This window comes from Protopterus annectens, chromosome 7.part0, assembly GCF_019279795.1.
Source record: "Protopterus annectens isolate FY-2018-M chromosome 7.part0, PAN1.0, whole genome shotgun sequence".
Lineage (NCBI taxonomy): Eukaryota > Metazoa > Chordata > Ceratodontiformes > Protopteridae > Protopterus > Protopterus annectens.
Window position 1 is genome coordinate 403,101,276 of NC_056739.1, and position 22,719 is coordinate 403,123,994.

The 22,719-nt window shown below is 45.3% G+C and overlaps 1 protein-coding gene across 1 annotated transcript in view; it reads left to right on the forward strand.

Moving 5' to 3' along the window:
• DDX20 (DEAD-box helicase 20) overlaps positions 1–22,719 on the forward strand; it is a 204,149-nt gene that overhangs the window by 31,842 nt on the left and 149,588 nt on the right. Inside the window, exon 2 of the mRNA XM_044076991.1 lies at positions 17,584–17,678. Within this exon, the coding sequence (XP_043932926.1) occupies positions 17,584–17,678 (95 nt within the window). The remainder of the gene's footprint in view (positions 1–17,583; positions 17,679–22,719) is intronic.

Sequence of the window (22,719 nt, forward strand, 5' to 3'; positions counted from 1 at the left end):
ATTTTCAAATGAAGGGCTTTAAAATTCAACGCCTGCAAACATTAATGGTGTGTTTAATTAAAAAAAAAAAAAAAAAAAAAAAAAGCATTACATATATTAAACATCTCTAATAAAATCTTTACATTATCATCAATAATGTCCAATCTTGTGGTAATGGCGATTTACAGTTTTTTTCTACTGGAATACTTACTAAAGGAGCACAAGCAGTGACCCTTACCTGAATAATGCCTTGGTTTCATTAGTCTACTGATAGACTGATTATCATTAATTCCATTAATTCCTGGCCAACTAGTGTCGTCCAATAGAATTTGACAAATCGGTTCCTTTCTCCAGATTAATTCCTGGCCAACTAGTGTCATCCAATAGAATTTTACAAATCAGTTCCTCCCTCTCCAGATGTACCATCCATGGTCCACCTCTATTATTCATTTCAACACCATCAATGGCCATGACTTTGAAGGAATGATTGTGCATGCATTTGTAAGGCATTATTTGGATTTTTCTTCCTGATACAGTAAACGTACTCATAAACTCACTATTAATGAGGAGAGGTGCCACACAGAATGATGTAAACTTAATAGACGATCTTTTGGAATTAGCCCTGAGCAATAACTTTTACATTTGTAGGTAAATTTTGCCTGCAAAAGAGCTGAGTGGCTATGGGCTCACTGTGGGGCTGTATTTGCGAACTTAGTTATGACCCACTGGGAGCACAGATATCTCAAAATAGTGAGTTCATCCAATGGCTTAAATTTTATGTGCACTACCTGGATGCAATTTTTATGGTCTGGAATGGGGAGGAGTCTTAAATTGATGTCTTGAGTATATTAATAATACTTTTTTTTTGAGTTTTACGCATGAGATTAATTCATAAAGAATCTCCTATCTGGCTGTGCTTTTGGAAAAGGATTTTATACATAGAGTACGTGCTTTTCCTATAAATTCTTGACTCTAATGCCTTTCTCCATTACGCCATTTCCTACCCATAGCATCAAAAGCGATCAGTCATTAAAGGCCATTTAGAGAGAGCAGCGCAAATGGTATAATTGGAAGCGGATTTTTGAGATTAACAAACTGGTGGGTATGTTCCTAAAAAGAGGGTATCCCTTACGACTATTGAATTAACTGGCTAAGGAAGTGAGCTCTAAGAGGGCTAATGGGGTTTTTAAGCCCATATTGAACAAGGTATTTGGGTAAAGAGAATTTTTTAGACACATTTTGAATGAATAATGTGAAATCTGAAGTAGTTAGCTTCATTTGTGTATCAACCTATGGGTTATCGGATCCATATCGGATCCGAACCGGCAGTTTCCAGCAGCTAAGATCTGAGCTCCAAGCTCCTCCCCTTTACCCATAACTCCCTGCCATCCCTTCCTGACCTCAGATCTAGTTTGCCGCAGTTTGGACAGCAGCTTGATCTTGAGCGTCTGAGTTTCCGAGTCTTGTGAGAAAAATCCTTCCTTTTTTTCTTTAAACTTTCTAAAGTTTGAGTGATTTTTGAGTGTTGGAACTAGTTTAGTTTTAGTTTTAGAGAGTTCCCTCAGGTTTTGCGTTCCCTCCCCCTTGAATTTGAGTGTTGGGGTGTGTTTGTGTGGTCTTGGGGCCTAGTGCTTGTGTTTTTAGTTAAATGTCTGAGGCTTCCAAGACATTCTTTTCTAAATGTACCGAGTGTGGCCAAAAGCTTGCCACGGATGATGGCCACACGATGTGTTTTATGCCTTGGGGATGAACACCTTTCTTCTGTCTGTACTATTTGTGCAGCGTTCAACCCCAGGGCTATCAGGTACTGGAGGTCGAAGCTGATCCTGGCGGGACTTCTGCCCCCGGACTCGGCTCCATCCTCCGGCCCCTCCGTGGTTCCTGCCGCTGCTGCGGCAGGATCCACGGACCCTTCCCTTCCCCTGGCCGGGACTCAACCTCCGTCTTCGGGCCAGGAGGATAGGGGAAACTAGGAGGGAGAAGCACCGCGAGAAATACAAGTGGCGGGCCGAGGCCTCTGTGTCGGCCCCGCTGGCCAAGCGGGTCTCTTCCCCCCGGGATGGCCGGACTTTCTCCTTCTCGGACCCGTTCTCCCTACTTTTCGCTGGGGTAAGAGGAGGAGGAGACCCAATCTCCCTCGAGGTTATCGAGGCGGCACTCCCGTCCCTGCCTCGGTGGCCTCTTCCAGGTCGACCAGAAGCCTGACGGATGCAGACTTGGACCGGATGATGAGAAGGTTCCTCCAGGCCCAGCTGCAGATGGGAGTGCTCCTGCCCCCCCCCCTTCGGGGGGGGGGGGCTCGACCCCCCTTTTTCACCCCGATAGCTCCTTCCCCGACCCGCTTCCCGGGCTCGGGGTCTTCGGAGCTGGGAGGTTGTCTGTGCCGGTAGTCTCGGGTACTTCGGCGCCGACAGTACCCTCGAGCCTGTCTGGTCCCTTTTCTATGGATCCTAGCTCTCAGAGCCGAGAGCTGAGCTTCAGATCCGAGGTGGTCAGTGTGCCTTCGGCACCGACTAGGTCGGAGCATACTGGCCCTTCGGGTCCGACTGCTTCAGCTCCAGCCCTGATCTGCCCGTCTGATCCAAGGGAGAGTTGGCTCTCGGATCCTGGGGAGGAGCGACTCTCCTTCGGCATTCGACGTGGTAGAGAGGGTGCTGTTGATGGAATCCAGGCCCCCCTGCCTTAGCTACGGCTCCACCCTGCACTCCCTCGCAGATGGGTCCGACTTCCATCACCCGGCCCCAGGGACAGCCTGCTCAGACGTCCCAGGTAGTTCCCTTGTTGGAACAAGATTTGGCTGGTGAGGCCTCCTCGGACAACCCCCCCTGAGGAGGTCCCTCACAAGTGCAAGTGCAAAAGGAGGCACTTGGACTCCCCCGAGTCCTTGACTGAGGACATGGACGTGGAGGAAGGGGAAGGCTCCGCAAGATTGCCCCCCGAAGACGTCTCATTTGGAGACATCATGGAGATGCTCAGGATCGGGGGGGGTCTGCCCCAAAGCCTTCCTTGGACGAGTCCGTGTTCCTGGAGGCGTTTGAAGCAGGCCCGTCTACCTCTTGGGTGTCCCCTCCAGCTGATCCCCTGGTAGATCTGATCACTGCCAGGGCTTGGAAGGAGCCAGACACTGTGGAGCCCGTCCCTAAGAGGCCTGACAGAATTCTCAGCCTGCCTTCGGACAGGTCTCATTGGAGTAAGGGAACCCCTGTAGATGCCATGTTGGTGGCGGCGGCCACTAAGAGGGAACTGGCCCAAGAGAGTCCCTCGGTCCATCCCCCTGACAAGGGGTCCCAGGCGATGGACCGTTTGGGGAAGCAGATGTTTGCTTCAGCCACCTTCTCCATAAGGTCGCTGAACTACATGGCACATGTCATACGGCTCCAGCAGGATCTTATCAAAGAATACGCCGGGTCGCCCCCAGAGTCCATGTCAGCAGAGGACAAACAGGTGTACTCTACCCGAATGGCCACTCTCAGGTCGATTTCCAATATCTCTATGCAGCTGCTGTCCCATGCTAGGGAGGGGGCCGCTAGAGCTAGCAGAGTGGGCGTCATACTAAGGCGACAGGCCTGGCTCCACTACTGTGATTTTGCAGAACCCTTCAAGGTGTCATTCACTAATGCCCCGTTTGATGGTTCTGCTCTTTTTGGCAAGAACATACGCGATACCTTAGTCCAGAGCGAGAAAGACGGGAAGACATTGTCTGCCTTCAGAGTCCGCTTCTCTGCTCCCCAGGGGTCCTTCTCGAAGAACCAAAAGGGACAGAAGAAGTGGTTCTGACTCCCCGTCCTTCAGAGGCAGAGGAGGACAGGGTGGATGCCGCCCTAGAGGCAGAGGGGGCCCCGAAGAACTTTGGGTCCAGAGAACCTTTCTCTGATCGGCCCACGCAGCAACCCTGAGGGGTTACCCGACTGCTCCACTCTGGAGGCAGTCGGGGGGTGTTTCTCGAAGCACCTAGCAGCTTGGGAGTCCCTCACGTCATACCGCTGGGTGCTTCGGATCATATCAAGAGGCTACGTGATTCCGTTTCTCCATCCCCCTCTCAGACTCAGATTCCTCCCCGATGTCCCACCTGATCAGTGGGAGGCTGCAGCTACAGAAATTTGGCAGCTGCTAGAAAAAGGAGCGATCCAGCACATCCCCCCCCAGACCAGTACGGATTGGGCTTTTACTCCAGGTTCTTCTTGGTGCCAAAAAAGACGGGGGACGTAAGGCCAATCCTCGACTTATCTCTATTGAACCTGGCAATAGCCAAAGAAAAGTTCCGGATGGTCACATTCTCCCCCTTTTGCAGGAGAACGACTGGATGTGCTCCATAGACCTCAAGGATGTGTACTACCACATCTTAATGGACAGATGATCCAGGAGGTTTCTCCTCTTCTGGCTAGGAGCCAGTCACTATCAGTTCAGGGTCCTCCCCTTTGGTTTCACCACAGCCCCCAGGGTGTTCACCAAGGTATTAGAGGTAGTAGCGGCCCACCTGAGACTCCAGGGAATTCAGGTCTTTCCGTACCTGGACAACTGGCTCCTGACTGCCCCCACATGGCATCTACTCTGCACAGCCAGGAACTTCTTCCTTCGCTTAGCTCCCCGGCTGGGGATCACGATTCACACTGGGAAGTCCTCCCTGCTCCCGACTCAGGTCATAGATTTTATCGGAGCCAGGGTGGACACAAACCAGCTCTTAGTTTTCTTAACCCTGGACCGGTTGCGATCTCTAAAACTACATGTGCAGGCCATTCTTCATTGTCCGACCCCTCTGGCAGAACTGGTCCTGAGGGCCCTAGGCTCGATGGCGGCTACCATCAATCTGCTTCCCATGGCACGCCTAAATATGAGAATTCTGCAATGGACACTCCAAGTCCAATGGTCCTTACTACGTTTTCCCCCAAGCCATCCTGTGCCTCTCAGCAGGGTTTGCAGGAGTGCCCTCTTATGGTGGCTCCGGTCTCCGGAACTCCAAAAAGGGCACCCCTTCTCTATGTCCCCTCCCCTAGCCATGGTGACCACGGACGCCTCTCGCCTCGGGTGGCGGGAGGCATTGTTGCGGCAGGACCGTCCAAGGCACGTGGAACCAGACGGAGACCTCACTGCATATCAATGTCCTGGAGATGAGGGCGGTGCTGTTAGAGTTGCAAGCACTTCAGAGCCTTCTTCCTGTCAGGACGATTGCGATCCAGATGGACAACATGTCTGTCGTTTGGTATATCAACAAACAAGGGGGAACCAGGTCCTATCCACTTTGTCGAGAGGCCATGAGAGTTTGGGAATGGGCGATTTCCACCAACCGCTTTCTTGTAGCGACACACATTCCGGGTCGGTCCAACATCCTAGCGGACAGACTTAGTCGCACCATCCTCTCCCCGTACGAGTGGTCTCTGAATCCCAATGTAGCGAAGCAGATCTTCTCCAAATGGGGCCAACTTTGTTGCGATCTTTTTGCCTCTCCTTCAAACACTAAGTGCGACACCTACTTCGCTCTAATTCCCCCATCCGGGGAATCACCAACAGACGCTCTGGTGCATGCTTGGCCTCCCGGTCTTCTTTATGCTTATCCGCCTCTTCCCCTGATGCTCAAATTTCTGCAGAAAGCCAGACGGTTGGGGTGCACGATAATCCTCATTGCCCCATTCTGGTCTCGTCAGGCATGGTTCCCTTATCTGTGGTCTCATCTAGTGAATCCTCCCTGCATTCTAGATCCCCGTCCGGATCTGATATCTCACCCCCTGGGCCTACCAATCCCGAACCTGGACAACCTCAAGCTCACAGCTTGGTTGATCCAGTTCCACTGTTAGTTCGGACTCCCGGTATCTCTTCCCAGGTCAAAGCGATCCTAGTGGCGGCCCACAAGCAGTCTACTAGGATGGTTTATCGTAGCAAATGGAAACGTTTTTCTATTTGGGCTGAACATCAGAACCTAGATCCTTTCACAGCTCCGTTACCAGCTGTCCTGGATTTTCTGTCGGGACTGTTTGATAAAGGTGCCAGCTCTTCCACAGTCAAAGTACAGTTGGCGGGTATCGCTCATTACCACGTTGGATGTGATCTTGGCCCTCTGACTTCATCCAGATTATGTAAGGCCTTTTTAAAGGGCACCTTCCTACTAAGGCCTCCGGTCAAAGAGGTGATCCCTCCGTGGGACTTATCTCTGGTGCTCCAGGCCTTAACCGCTCCCCCCTTCGAGCCTGCTGCCTCGGTAGATCTCAAGTTCTTGTCCTGGAAAATGGCCTTTCTTGTCGCTATCACGTCAGCAAAAAGGGTTTCGGAACTTCAAGCCCTTTGTGCCAAGCCTCCGTACTTGATTTTCCACAAAGATAGGGTATTCCTCAGGGCCAATCCCTCCTTTCTCCCCAAAATTGCTTCCAAAGCTAATATTCCCCAAAATTGCTTCCAAAGCTAATATTAATCAGTCTATTAATTTGTCTTCTTCCCTAATTACCAAAATAAGGGCGAATTCATATTACACTCTTTTTGGATGTACATAGACAGTTGAGATTTTACCTGCACAGGACAACCGGTCATAGACGTTCAGATCAGTTATTTGTGTCCTTTGCTAGATCCAGACTGGGGAAAGCTGTTTATAAAGTCACACTATCCAGGTGGATTTCTCAGTGTATTCTCTTGGCGTATGAGAGTTCTGGCAGGCCTGCTCCTCAGGGAGTCCATGCCCATTCAACTCGGTCTGTTTCTACCTCCGCTGCTTTTCGAGCTAGAGTTTTGTTGGATGACATTTGCTCGGCTGCCACGTGGGCCTCATCTCACACTTTTATAAACCACTACAAGTTAGATCTGGCTTCCAGAAGGAGAGCATCCTTTGGCTCCGCAGTGCTCCGGAACATCCATCCTTGAGGGCCTCCCAAGATTCAGGTAGCTGGGGACTCTGTCCCATAGGTTGATGCACAAATGAAGTTAACTACTTCAGATTAAGAAGTTATGTACTCACCATAACGTTTCATCTGAGTAGGTAAACTTAATTTGTCAGCAACCGTCCCTCCCTCCATCCCCCTGTCCTCTTCAGATGTTTTTTGGTAGGTTGTACCTGGTTTACCTTAGGCAGGTTGCGATTGCAAGCCTTGTTTTAGGCAAACTCGATCTGAGGTCAGGAAGGGATGGCAGGGAGTTGTGGGTAAGGGGGAGGAGCTTGGAGCTCGGATCTTAGCTGCTGGAAACTGCCGGTTCGGATCCGGTATGGATCCGATAACCCATAGGTTGCTGACAAATGAAGTTTACCTACTCGGATGGAACGTTATGGTGAGTACATAACTTCTTATTACGGTAAAGCCCCAAATAGGATCGGAGGGGCAGTATAAACCATCTTTGGAACAAACCATAAAGAAATTAAAAAGCACCCAATATTTATAGAGAATTTTTTAAGAGGATGTTTCAGTAAGTTAGGGGACAAACCACGTATTGTTTATAGAAGGGGAGTTGGCTTTTAAAAGCTATTTGGAGAACAGTTTTTTTATGACATCAATAATGACGACAAATACTTTTGGTATGAGAAAATGTTTTTTGTCCATACTGTACATTTTTGGAAGTGGGGGCCTCCATTATCTGTGGAAAAGTATGTAGGATACATGTCAGATTTAATTGCGAGTCTAAATCTTTGGTATATATTGCCTTATGCAAACGATGCCCCTGTTTCTACATGGACAAAACTGAGCGTAGGCTATGAGAGCGAGTTTGTGAGCATATTTACTGAATCAGGAAGAGTGATCATAATAATGCCTTAACAAGGTATGTACATCCATTTGATAATCACTCCTTCAAATTCATGGACATTGATAGTGTTGAAATGAATAATAGAGGTGGACCATGGATGCTACATCTGGAGAGAAAGAAACTGATGTGGCAAATTCCATTGGACACCACTAGCTGGCCAGGATTTAATGATTATCTGTCCGCTAGTAGTCAATTAAAACTGATGGTGTTAGCCAGGTAGGGGCATTTGCTTGTGTTCCTTTAGTAACTATTCAGGTGAAAGAAATCATAATCTCCATTACAAGAAGACTGGACATTATTGATGGAAATCTAAGAAGATTTTATTGTGTTTTTTATAAAGCACACTATTAATGTTTGCTTGTTGAATTTTAAAGTTTTTTATTTGAAATTTTACAAAAAAATCTTTAAAAATCTCTCTCTCTGGTAGAGGAAAGGACATCCATTGATTTATTTTTTTATTGGGGATGGAAAATTTGAATATAAAAGAGGGTTGGAAATGTGATGGTTTATCTGAGGAAGTTCACCTATAAGCGTGGGTGAAAATGCTTATCCTATTTATTATTTCCTGAGCATTAAAGCTGTTTGGAATTTTATCATCGGTTTCCTAGATGCAGCGGTGGTATTCTGTCTGTGCATGTGTACTTAGTTCAAGATTTACCTTGTGTTTCTAATAGATTATAAAGTTTGTCAGTTGACCATGGAGGGTGTTAAATTTTCCATTGTATTTGACTAGTTAGGGCTGCTAGATGTATGCATTTGTCTGTATAGGCCAAGAATCTTTAAAGAAGTAAGGTGCTCTGTTGGGATCAACAGTAGTGATGTCATAGGTAATTTAAAAGATTTTATTGTACAGTTGTATAACATTTGTCCTTTTGAAATTCTTCAATAAAAATGTAATTTTCCTTTGAGATGAGGTGCATCTAGAGCTCGGGTCTTAAACTTGTGCTTGGGAGGAGGGGATTATGTCACTATCTTTTAATTGCCATTTGATTTGGCTAGAAATATCTGTAGGCTGTTAGCACATTACTTGATAAAGCTTGTCAGTTTGTTTTACATGCTTAGTATAGTTATGTATGTATGCCTTGGTTTTAATAGTATTTTTTAATTTGGTGCCTTTTCCTGCCGTATGAGGAGGAGTTTTACTTTTCCACATCTTTTGTATCAGTCTGTATATTGCTGTTTTGGCAGCAGCCTTAAATGTTAACTGGTTCCTTTCTTTACTGCCTTCTTTTTCAAGAGACTTGTGGGGCTCTTTTCAAGCTCTGTCCTTGTGTATATTGAAGTAAGAATGGTCACAGTCTTATTTGTCAGCTTAGTATGTTCTTAGTTTTGTAGCTATTGCATTACATACTCTGAACTGTTTAAGGCCTGTCTTCCGTCTCCAATATTGATAATTTCTGTTCCATTGTCTGTGTTCAAGACCCCTGCTGGTATAATTTGTCTTCTGCGACATCATTTCCATAATGTAGGGAAATAAAATAGATGAGGATGTCTTTGGTTGAATGGTGGTGGCTCTGTCTGATGCAAAGGTATTAACAACTGCACCTGGTGGTATACATTGTTTTTTGGTAATGTAGTCCTTGTGGTTTATCTAGCCTAAGAAAGTTCTTCTGCCCCACACTTGCATTTATTATAAGGGATTGGTGCTTGGGCATTGTCGTCCTGATTTTTTCCGGACCAGAGGCGGAGTTTGTTATGAGCATGTTTGTGCCTTGTGCTTCAGATTTATTGTGGCATCTGGTAGTAATGCATGTTTTGGGGAGTCATGCGGACTTTCTAAAGTTCTGTGATATTGAGGGCAGGTTGTTGAATCACTAGTTTGAGACATATTAAGTTGTGCTTTTTAAGGTAAGAAATTGTTTGTTTAGTCCAAATTTGTTCAGGCACTGAGTTAGACGCTGTAGTTCTGTACGTGGGATTGGGGAAGGGTGTTAAAAATTTCAGTGACTCACAGACTGTCAACTAAGTGGCCGTTTGTGATACAGTTTTAATGTCTGTAGCTAGCTGGCTGCTAGAGTGCCAGGGACTTGTAATGCAGCACTGATGGGAGTGATGAGCAAGATCTTGCATTGCTGCAGTTGTCATTAACTGATAGATATATTGCTTGTGAATGGCCAGTCAACATGTCCATTTTTCAGGACTGGTTGGTCGGAAATTTCCTTGAGAAAACTGATGCACGTATCAGGACAATGTGCACATACAAGATGGATGTCAGAAATGAGCATTGAGACCCTGGAGCACCACTGAGCCTCCATGTTTAGAGACCTAAAGTTGTTCTCCCCCACCCCACCAATGTGCACACACATTTTATGTTTAAACCTTTTCTGAAGGATTTTGTATAGTCTTTTAACCTGTTCTGATTGCTGCACTGGTTAGTTTTTTTTTAAAAATGACCTACAAAGTTCCAAAGTAGATTTCAGATATAGTCATCGGAGTTTTTAGGCTTTGTATTAGAACATTACCCCACCGCGATTCTTGTGCAGGAATGGGTGTGGCCAACATGATTGACAGGGCAAGCCCGTGTGACATTGCATGGAAAACACGGCTGAGTGACAAGCCATGCAGATTATGCAGTGACATGTCCTGGGGGTCTGACTTGCTTTGTCACTTTGTATTAACCACATACTGTATTTTAGGGTAAGAAGTGGGTCAGTATGGCAATATGTACACAGTAACCACACATTCCCGTTTTGCAGTCCATAGCCATAACCAGTGCACCCCCCCACCTTTCTTTAGTATAATTTTGTGCAGTAATTGCTTTTGCAGGGTGGGCAAGCCCCCCTTTACAGAATAGTAATTTTAAGTCTGTCTAATAGTTTTTATACATGCAGCATATTATGTGATGTTAAGTTGTCAATCTCGCCTTCATTCTTGCTTGATGGGTTCGGAGCCGATCCTCGGCTCCGACTCGGCACTTTGCTAAGCTCGAGAGTCACTTTTACCAGCTCGAGGCAGCCCCATATCCCATGATGCAAGGCGGTAAGTACCCAGATCTCGTTTGCCGCTTCGCTGATGAGGTCCTCCTTTTACCAGCTCCTGGTAAGTGTTTTATATTAAACTGTTTTTTAGCCCCTTTTCACTTTTAATCTTAATATCTAACATTTTTAGTTTATATTAAGCCCTTTTTTGACTAAAATTATCCTTCCTCCTTAATTTTTTTAGTCAGGCCTTCTTCCCTCCCATCCCCCCCCTGTCAGGGTGTGTGTGTGTGTGTGTGTGTGTGTGTGTGTGTGTGTGTGTGTGTTGAGGTTTTACTTTTTCAACTATAGTTTAGTTGTTTGTTTGGGACTGTGTGGTTCTGAGTTTGTCCACTATGTCCAAAGAGCAGAGGGTCTCAGGCTTTAAGAAGTGTGACTCGTGCTGTCAGAAGATGTCTCTGACAGACGGTCACACTTCTTGTTTATATTGCCTGGGACCTCTCCACCTGCAGGACTCCTGTGCGATTTGTCATTCCTTTAGCCAGAGAGTCCTGCAGGAGAGGAGGAATAAATTGATTTTAAGGGGTCTTCTTAAACTGGAGGGCTCTCCGGCTAAATCGGCTCCGAGCAAGACTTCAAAGTCTTCCAAGGCCCAGGCTTCTGTGTCCAAGCCTGCGGCCTCTGTTCCGACTGGAGCCGATCCTGGTTTCAGTCACATCGGTGTCGGCTCCGACTGGCTCCGACCACCATGTGGCTCAGGCTTCGGTGTCGGCGCCGACCGACACCGTTACTTTTATGTCTGTATCGGCTCCGGCTGGAGCCGATGCATCGAGACCTTCTGTCGGAGCCGAAAAGTCCTTGGCTCCGACTGCATCTATTGTTTCTTCGGCTCTGATGGTTCCTTCAAGGAAGAGGTCCAGGTCCCCTTCCTTGGATCCGATACTCTCTGCTCCGGCCTCACCTCTCCTCTCGGAACGGAGCCATCGGAGCCGATCATCTAGGTCATCCAGGCTTTCTGACCATGATTTAGAGAGGGTGGTCAGTAGATTATTGAAATCACAGGCACTGGCCCAGATGCTGCATAGTCCGTCTCAACAGACGACTATTAGTCCACACCCTCTTGAAGTTCCTCATTCGACTCTACCTCAGAGTTTGGAGCTGGAGTCTTTGGGGATAGTTTCTGCTATGGCTGAGGGGCGGATACCCCCCCTTCTGCACCCTCGGCATCTACTCTTATCTACTCTTCGAGACCTTCCTTAGAGGGATTCGGTGGTTGGGCTTCCCTGGTCTCCTCCGAGGGAGTGAGTGGCATCGGACCCTTGTCCGACCCCACTCTTCCCATTGGAGCCTCGGCCTTGGTGAGCTCGGCTCCGACATCTGCCTCGGAGCCTTCCCTTTCGGTGGGCCCTGGAGTTCCGGTTTCTTCGGAACGGGTTCTCTCGGACCTCCCTGGGAGGGGGGCCTTCGAGGTGATGAAGAGTGTGCTGGCCACTGGGCTCAGCCAGCAGTCTATTCCCTTAGCTCCTCCCTCTACAGTGCCTGTCGATATCTCTGCCATCTCTCTTGCTCCCGGACCCAGAGATCCTCCGCCTCAGGTTTCCCCACTGGGAATAACCCCCTCTTCCGAGGATTCTCCTGATCAGTCAGGAGATCCTCCGCGCAAGAGGATTTGTAAGAGAAAACACCTGGACTCCCCTGAGTCTATCACTTCAGACACCGACTTAGATGAGTGGGAGGGATCCCCAAGATCCCCCTCTGAGGATGTCTCCTTTTCAGACATCCTAGAACTCCTAAAACAGAGGGGAAACTGGCCCTCCACAAATCCCTCTGAGGATGAGTCTGTATACCTAGAGGCATTTGGATCTCGGCCCTCCACCTCCTGGGTGTCTCCGCCTTTCGACCCCCTTATGGAGGTTATTGCTCGAAAGGCTTGGGCTGCTCCTGACTCTGTAGAGCCAGTTCCTAGGAGGCCGTCTAAATTTATTACTGCCCCTTCGGAAAAGTAATTCCTTACGAAAGGTGTCCCTGCTGATGCCATGGTGGTGGCGGCTGCCACTAAGAAGGAACTTGCAGATCCTTCCATACCTGTCCATCCTCCTAATAAGGATTCTAGGACCATGGATAGGTATGGTAAGCGGATGTTCTCTTCAGCGACCTTTGCTATGCGCTCGCTGAACTACTTATGTCACTTCACCAGACTCCAAAGGGACATCCTTAAGGAACTAGGTGAAGTAGTACAGGATCCCACAGCTGCAGGGGCTCAAGAAAAAATTGCTTCGCAGCTAGGAATCCTTAATTCTATTGCTAACTCCTCCATGCGACTGATATCATATGCAGCAGATGGAGCGAGTAGAGCCGCAGGTACAGGGGTGGCTCTTAGACGCCAAGCCTGGATGCGGCTCTGTAATTTTGCAGATCCCTTTAAGGCATCCTTCACAAATTCTCCCTTTGATAGGTCAGCTTTGTTTGGCCCTCAAGTGAAGGATACATTGACCAGGTGTGAACAGGACGGCAAGACTCTCTGCCGTAGAGGTCCGTTTTTCCACCCCTTCTAGACCTTACCCTAAAGGACAGAAGGGTGGAAAGATGTGGTTCCGCAAATCCCAAGGAGTCACGCCGGATACACGTGGTCAGTTTACCCCTAGAGGCAGAGGGGGTAATAATAACAGATGCTGCTCTAGAGGCAGAGGGGGTCCACAGAACCAGGGAAGCAGAGAGCCTCTCTCTGACAAGCCTTTTCAGCATCCCTGAGATGTTGCCCGACTGTCCATCCTTGGAGGCAGTCGGGGGAAGACTATCGCTGTACCCAGAAGCCTGGCGTTCCCTCACTCAAGACAGATGGGTACAGTCGATCATATCCGAGGGTTACAAAATTCCTTTCGAGGAAAGTCCCTTCTCTCACTCAAATTCCCTTCCAGATGTACCACCCGGTCTAAGGGAAGTTGCAGAGTTAGAAGTATTAAAACTTCTACAAAAAAGAGCCATTCAGCCAGTTTCAGCAGACCATTCAGAGCCCGGAATCTACTCAAGATTCTTTTTGTCCCCAAAAAGACGGGAGACTGGAGACCAATATTGGATCTCAGCAGACTCAACAAGTCTGTGAGAAAGACAAGATTTCGAATGGTCACACTTCAGTCAATTTTGCCCTTCCTAGAGAAGGACAACTGGATGTGCTCAATAGATCTTCAGGACGCGTACTATCACATAAAAATTCACAGACGCTCCAGAAGATTTCTCCGCTTCGGCTGGGGTCCAGTAATTTCCAATTCAGAGCCCTGCCCTTTGGTCTCACTACAGCCCCAGAGTGTTCACCAAATGTATGGCAGTGGTCACGGCTCACCTGAGACGTCAAGGATTCCAGGTGTTTCCGTATCTCGACGACTGGCTCCTTTCAGCCACCACCAGGCATCAACTTCTTCAAGCCAGGGATTACACAATAAATCTTTGCACTCAATTGGGAATTTCGATCAACTACGAAAAATCCTCCTTATTGCCCTGCCAGTCTATTATTTTCATAGGCGCAAACTTAAACACTGTTCGGATGTCAGCAACCCTCACAGACCAAAGAATCTCAGATATACAAAGTCACGTGAGGATCATCCTAGCCAGCAAAAAAGTACAAGCCAGAATGGTTCTAAAGGTGTTGGGCCTCATGGCTGCAGCCATTACCCTTCTTCCCCTGGCCCGCTTCTACATGCGCCTGCTTCAGTGGATGTTGTTCACTCAGTGGTCTTACCAACAACTTCCAATGCATCACCAAATACTGGTGACACAGATTTGCAGGAATCATCTTTCATGGTGGATTACTTCTCCCCAGATTCACCAAGGCAGACCCTTTGTATCCCCGGCCCCGGTAGCCACTGTCACTACGGACGCCTCCCTGATCGGGTGGGGTGGTCATTATCAGGGCAGGATGGTTCATGGGACGTGGCAACCGTTTGAATACCACCTGCACATAAATCTCCTAGAGAAGAGAGCAGTGCTTTTAACGTTGCAAGCCCTCAACGACTTTCTTCCCTTGGGAACAATTGCAGTTCACATGGTATATCAACAAACAGGGCGGAACCAAGTCCTACCCCTTGTGTCGAGAAGCTCTCAGACTTTGGCAATGGGCGATCTCCTCTCATCGGTTTCTGGTAGCAACGCATATCCCTGGGAAAACCACTCATGCCTCACGAGTGGTCTCTCAAACAATCTATAGTGGAGGAGATTTTTTTAGAATGGGGCCGCCCATGTTGCGATCTTTTTGCTACTCCCCAAAACAGCAAATGCCCAGACTTCTTTTCTCTCTTCCCACTGCCAGGCCATCCCCCCAGAGACGCTCTAACCCAGGATTGGCCCCAGGGACTTCTTTATGCCTTTCCTCCTTTTCCGCTGATTCCACAAGTACTCCAGAAAGCCACCGTTTTGAGAGCCAAAATGATTCTCATTGCTCCCTATTGGCCTCGACAAATTTGGTTCCCGTTCCTCCATCGTCACCTTTTGGTGCAGCCGTGGCATCTGGACCCAGTACCAGACCTTCTGATTCACCAATCGGGTCAGCTGCACCGGTCTATCCCTTCTCTCAACCTCACAGCATGGTTGCTCCACTTCCTTCCTTAGCCAGGCTTCCTATGATCTCTAATCCTGTTAGGGATATCATAGTGGCTTCACTAAAATCCTCTACTAGAAGGATTTATACCAGCAAATGGAAACGCTTTTCTTGTTGGGCAAAAGCTAAAAATATTGATCCTTTTACTGCTCCAGTTCAAGCAGTTTTGGATTTCTTAGCGGAAATCTTTCACGCGGGCTCTTCTTCCACGGTCAAAGTTCAGTTGGCTGCTATCTCGAACTTTCATGTCGGGTTCGCAGATCACAACATCATGTCCCACAGGCTTTGTAGAGCCTTCTTAAAAGGAATCTTTCTCCTGAAACCTCCAGTCAGGAGTCCTCCTCCTCCTCAATGGGACCTAAATTTAGTGCTGACATCCTTGATTCTTCCTCCCTTCGAGCCAGCTGTTTCATGTTCCCTGAAATTTCTTTCATGGAAAACACTCTTCCTGGTTGCTATTACCTCGGCTAGGAGAGTGTCTGAACTTCATGCTCTTTCTGTTCGACCCCCTTATTTGGTCTTCCACAAAGACCAAGGGTATCCTTGAGAACTAATCCGACCTTTTTGCCTAAGGTCGCCTCAAAGAGTAATTTGAATCAGTCTATTGACCTTCCTGTATTTTTCCCAAACTACTCAAACAGATCGGAACAAAAATTACATTATCTTGATGTTCACCGCCAACTCAGATATTATTTGGACAGAACAAAACAATTCAGGAAATCCGATCAGCTCTTTATTTCTTATGCTGATAACAAAAAAGGCCTTCCCGTCTCAAAAGTGACCTTATCTAGATGGCTTTCTTCTGTCATCTCTGAAATCTATCAGCTCAGGGGAAAACAGCTGTGCTCAAAACCTAAAGCGCATTCAACCAGAAGCTTAGCCACTTCCACAGCCTTTCAGGCTAGACTTCCATTAGACACTATTTGTGCAGCAGCCACTTGGGCCACTCCTCATACCTTTGTTTCTCATTACAAATTGGATTTGGCCTCCAGGGACAGAGCCAGTTTTGGCTCTACAGTTCTCAAGAGTCTGTTCCATTGAGCCACCCAGGATAGAGGTGCTAGGGACGCGGTCCCATCAAGCAAGAATGAAGGCGAGATTGACAACTTAACATTGAGAAGTTATGTACCTACCATAACGTTCCATGTTAGTTGTCTTCTCTCGCCTTCTTTCTTGCGACCCTCCCTCCTTCCCCCTGGCCTGGACAGACCTTTTTCTCCCTACATGGAAGAATGCTTCTTAAGACCATATAGTTCTGGTCTTCCTAACCCATCCTTCAGGCTTTTTCTCTGCCTTCTTTCTTCCTTTTTGGGAAGTTTTTTATGCTAGGTGTTATTGCCTATAGACAACAAACGAGATCTGGGTACTTACCGCCTTGCATCATGGGATATGGGGCTGCCTCGAGCTGGTAAAAGTGACTCTCGAGCTTAGCAAAGTGCCCAGTCGGAGCCGAGGATCGGCTCCGAACCCATCAAGCAAGAAAGAAGGCGAGAGAAGACAACTAACATGGAACGTTATGGTAGGTACATAACTTCTCATTCGCACCCCTCCCCTTTAAAGAATTGTAATTCTCAGTGTAATACTTTTGTATAAATGCAGCATATTTTGTGTTCGTTTGAATGGGTAAATCTGTTTGGATCGGTATAGCATTTGTAAGTACGCGTTCTGCCAAATTATTTAGTCTAAGATGTAGTATAGCAAAGCTTTTGATCACTGGAAATTGGAAATCCTGGTACCAGTAAATAAGGGAGAAAAGGCTTTGTATTGGAATAATTACAATGTTTAGCATACTCATTTTTCTGAGGATGGTTTTCCCATGTTTATTCAAAGCACTTTTCAAAATAAACGTTTTGCGCCGAGTGCCGGGCGGGGTTTGGGCAGTCCTTGCTACTGCGCATCTGGTGGGGTAATGCTCTAATACAAAACCAGTTTTTATTTATTTTACATTTGTTTACCAGGAAAGTCTGACTGGACGTGTTCTTTTTCAACAGAGGCCCGGGGAGAAAAGCTCTGTGTGCAAAATAAAATATTACATTAGACAGTTGGATTACATGCAGTCATATATAACATACATATCTAGATTCTTTAAACATAATTATCATTATGAGTACTGCTATGTTTTTATATTTTGCTCGTGAATGGTCATGCTTCTTGGAATGTTAAATACTTTTGTTCTATATTTGTTTGCACATTTGTCAATAAGATACAAGTATACATTTGTCAATAATATACAAACACACAATCAACTGTATATTCCCCCTTGTTTGAACCTAGAAATAGTCCATGCGATTACACCAGTTAATAAGTACAAATAAAATATAGTTACAGTCACACTTCTAAATCAGTCTTGGCATTTTTTTTTCTTTTTTCCTGCAGATCTGATAGTGCAGGCTAAGTCTGGCACAGGTAAAACATGCGTGTTCGCTACCATAGCCCTGGATACATTGTTGCTAGAAAACCCAGCAACGCAGGTGAGCAAGTAAAGTTGTCTTAATTTGGAGTTCAATAAATTGTCTTTAAAATGTTTTAGTTTGGAGAAAGTTGGTGTCCATGTTTTGTGTTGTGGAAAACCTGCATCTATGCTACCATTGTACTGGATTCAATATTGCTTGCAAGTCTAGCAACATGTATGAGGAATAAGTAAAGTTGTATTGTCTACAGCAGAGCCCAACAGTGTATGTGGACAATCTTAGAGGAGTTAAACTTGATCTAATCTGTAGTAAGAAGACTAAGTGCAAAAGCAGCCTAGAACTTTAGAAGACTATCCTCATATACTAGGGAATTTATTTTGTAATTTTTTTCTTTTTCAGTTTTGAATTTTCTTTTCTTTTCTTGATGCTTACATGGCCTTTTAGTAGGTGCAAACTTTCTCTCTTCAAGTTCATGGGTATGTAATAGACTAACAACCACCAGGACTTTTATAAGTCTAGACGTGCAGTCCAACCCAGTTGTTTCCCCTATGTATCATGGGTGTTTACAAAGAGGGTATATGTTGGTTAGGAAGTTTCTAAAGGGTGTGTGTGTGCGGGTGGGGTTAGTTTTGGGTATTACTGTCTATCTCTGTCTGTCAGAGACATGTTGGCCAGACCTTTTCCTATTTTTATAGCAAATGTACTGGTAGATTAAATTCTGCACCAGTTTTACCCCATTTTCTCCACCAGATGCCTCCTAACTAAATACCCCCCTAAAAAAATCTCTTCACTTGAGAAAAGGTCCTCAATGTACTTTCTAAGGCTAAGACACTGAATCGATGGGCCCCAATAATATCCCAGGATGCCTCCTTAATGGCATGAAACTTCTATCAGGCCCTTTAGAATCATTTTTAACCATAGCCTTTAAGCAAGTTTTGTGCCAAATGAATGTAGACTGCATTTGTTATCCTTCCGCACAAGGACAGGCCTTCCTTGGATCCGGGAAACTGTTGACTTGTAAGCCTGACTAGCCATGGAAAGAATTATCTTGGATATAAGCAACAATTTATTGTAGCTTTAATCAGCAGAACCCAGTGCTGTAAATTGCCTTCAAATTCATACAGCTTTTCAGCTCTTAGTTTTAGTATTGTATTTTTCCCTTTTATTTTTCCTTTGAGTTCTCAACACTTAGTGTGAACTCGAATGTTTATGTTAACGGCAAGAGTGCTTCATGCCAATAATAATGTAAGAAGTGCAGTATTGGGTTGTCAGTATTGTTAGGTGGCATATGAAGCTGTCTCAAAACTGAACAAAGATTTACTGAAGAAGAAATTGTTGTACATCTTCATAGAGGTTTTGTGTGTTTAATGAATATTGTTAAATATTTGCTTTCATTTAGTCTGTAAGCATCTACGTGAACAGGGCACGTTAACATGAGACTGATGCGTAAATCCTTGCTGATCAGGTTGTACTCTTTGAAGGAACCATATGTTGGAGTATTGTGGCTGTTCACTAGACATTGCTGTTCAATGCAGCCAGTTTAACAGATTGTGCAAGCACAGTAGTACATAGAAGAGGAAGCAGTTTGTATAATGTATCTTCTGTTGATGAAATCTTGGAATGATTATGAAGCAAGTTGTATGGACTGAGCCATTGGGGAGCAGAAGCCTGCCTCCCCGCAAATCCTTTTTTTTTTTTTTTTTTTTTTTTTTTGCAGTTTTTTGTGTGCTGTTGCTAATTACGTGAAGACCTTGATGTATGGGTTGATTGATGTTGATATAGGTAACAGGATGGCTGGTTCAGTCAGTTGCAGACTGCAGTGTATTGGGACATGCACAGCACTTAATGTGTGCTAGTTCCACATCCGTCTGCATCGCATAAATGCAAACCTGGTCCTAGTTAACCTTCTAGTTTAAAAACGTACCACTTGTAGTCTGGATTCTGCTGTCTGAAACAGCTGGCTTTATCAAGGGCAACGGAGTAACTAATGAAACAGTGCTACTTGGTAACTGCTGAATTTTGCATGCTGCTTCCACCTAGAGAATAGACTCCTCCAAATGACTTTTTTATTTTGAAATAGATTTAGTTTTAGATATTGGACTGTGGGTGGCTACTATGTCAGTCCTTTACTCTTCACAGGCAAGCAAGGTGCAGCAAACTGTAATATTAACCTAAAGTCCCAGTTTAGTATTTCCAGCAACTTCTGTAATGTTAGGCTTGTTTGTAGATCTGTAGCTGGTGATAAAAATGCTGAGACTGAAAAAGATGATCCATTTCCTGTCCACCTTACAAATACATGCTTACCCTTTGCCTAATGCTACAGCTTACCTTAGAAAAAAACTCTTTCTAGAATACCACTGCACAAGACAGAAGAATACTCTCTTTGCTTACGTTAACACACTTGCACAAAACTACATTTTATCCCCTTAACTAGGCCTTCTGTAGCCCTAATCCCCAAACATTGCGCACACTCTCTCAACACTATGCTCTATCTCCTAATCCAAGCCTAACCCACTAAAACTCGCACACTTCTGGAAACTCATCTTCTGGTTTTGACATTTCCAACACTTGACCAAATGTACACTAAAATACGTGGGATTTTTAACAGATCACACTGTGTTATTTTGATAAACTGCAAACACAACAAAAGTCTGGTAACCTGTGTGGATGTAATCCATGGGTGTGTGAGAAGTACTTTACATAAATTAGTCGCAGGTAGGGTGGGATAAAGGGGGTGGCTGTCCCTGGGTGTAAAGTTGTCAGGGGGCAACTTAACAGATGCAGATGTGAATGCGTTCTGCTTTTATAAAGCTGTGAGGATATTGCAGAGTCAAAAACGAATCTCGCTGCTGTATTTACAGTCTCTACTGCCTTTATAACAGCCGGCTGGTGCATTTGTTCTTTGAGCCTTCACATGCTTTATACTCCTGGCTGTCTTGCTGACACATGCATGCTCTGCTTGTACATTTGCAAGCTCCCACCTTAGCTTTGACTTTTTCTTATCTTGGTACACCCCTAACCTTCCATTTGGGGCTGTGTCTGTCCACATGCAGGCAGATTTCTAGTCCTTGTAGAAGATGGCATTAGGAATGTTGTCTTTCTTTTAGCAGCCTAAGCAAGAAAAGGAGATGGAGGTGGTGGGCCCAGATCTTCCTGTTCTCAATCCTAGGAACTGTGCAAGGATTTTTAAAGCTGAATGGATGCAGATTATTGAAGGAATTGTTGCCTCCATCAGATATCCCCAACGGGCCCTAGTTTTGAGGAAATGCAGGAAGCTTGTGTTTGAGCATCTTCTGCCCTCAAAAAATGGGTTTTCAACCCCATAGGAGGTTTGCAGATAAGATTGGTCCCAGTTTGGACCCTACTGTGAGTGTAACTCGTATTACGGTTTCACTAGGTTACCCCAGCTGACTTCATATTAAGTGGTTTAGTTTCAGATATTGGAACTTGGGTGGCTACTATGCACAGGTAGCTGTGTTGTAAGCATGTACAACTGGTCATTTTTGAAGCGATTCACTTCTAGTAAGATGTTAGCTTAAGATAATGGCATGATGTTAAAAGTGGTCTGGTTTGCATGTTTATTGGAACTAAAGTGAATAGCAGTTAAAAGGTGTGAGGGAGGCACATTCGTTTTCTTTTGCTCACATTTTTGATGTCTTCAGTAACAGCCTTTACATTAAAATAGGTAATTGGCGACCTTTAGTGGTTCTCTGTTTCTTTCTCATGTCACACCCTTATCAGTGTAGAATTTTTGGCATGGCATACCAGTTGTGAAGTTATAAGTAGGAATTGCCATTCAGAGTAATATGGAAATTGCATTGCTGCATCGATAAATATTTAAATTGGGTTTTAAACTAAATGTGTGTACCTTGCTGAAATGAAATATAAGCCTGCTTTGAAGTGCAAAGTCTCTCGATTCCTGCTGGAATTTAGACAAACCCTTAGTCCCTGTTTGATATAATCGAGTAGTAGCAAACTGCAGCAGTATGGCAGCTTCTCAATAAATCTCTGCATATTCCTGGCTAACAATCCACAAGTTTGTCTAATTCATATTCATTAAACTTCATTTGCAATGTGCAGGCCATGCTTAGCTGTGCTTTTTCATCGGTGGCAAGGTCCAGTTTCGTAGCTTTTTCATACATTGGTTGAAGGAATTTCTTATCCAGTTATATTGAGCAGTGTCAGCATTTGAAAAATAAAAAGCAAACTTTTTATGTGAGGAATGTCAAAATAATCAAAAACATTATTTATCGTCAACCTCATTGTCAGTAGCTGTTGCAAGAGGGGGCATTTTCAGCATTCCTTCGGCAGCCTTTTCATACCATCGCACCAGATTTATCTGAAAGTTGCAAAGTTCATCAGTAATAGGTAGTGTTGTTGCATCTCTGACCTACATCTTGTGTTTTAATTTATTCAGATGTCCAAAAATATCTGCCAAATACACTACACTAGTTTTGCCCACCACATTTCTTCAAGAAAAAAAATCCTCTCATAAGCACATGACACAACTTTGCAACTAAATCAGTGATGTTCTGTAGTCCTATCTCACCTTCATTCTTGCATATGGGTTCAGAGCTGATCCTTGACTCGACCGATTACAAAGCTCGAAGTCTCAAGTTGGCTCGTGGCAAGGTAGGTATCCCATGATGCACTAGTAAGTCTCCCCAGATCTCGTTTGCTGCGTCTACGAGTTCAGAAGTACTTTCTTTCGTGGCCGTGGCCAAGTTGGAATTTTTTGCTTGTTCGGATTTCTGTAGTAATTGTATTTTGACTATAATAGTGTAGTATTAATAGCTTACAGTTATCTAGTAGTAGTGTGTTTTTTTTTTTTAACTTATTGCAAATTTTTGTTACTAATTGTTGGCAGTCGCTTCCGCAGGCCTTTCCTTAGTGGTATCCCTTCTTTTGTGTGTGCTAGTTATTGCTAATTTTTTTCTTTGGCATAGGTCCGTTTTTTAGTTGGGTCCTATTCTAGCCTTTCTCTCTTGCTTGTTTCTCTATCTCACCTACTCCTCTGTTTAGGGCTAGGCCCGTTTAAGTTAGAGGACCTTGTCCTGTCTTCCTATTATCTTGGTTTATTCTATGATTCTTGTTGTGACAG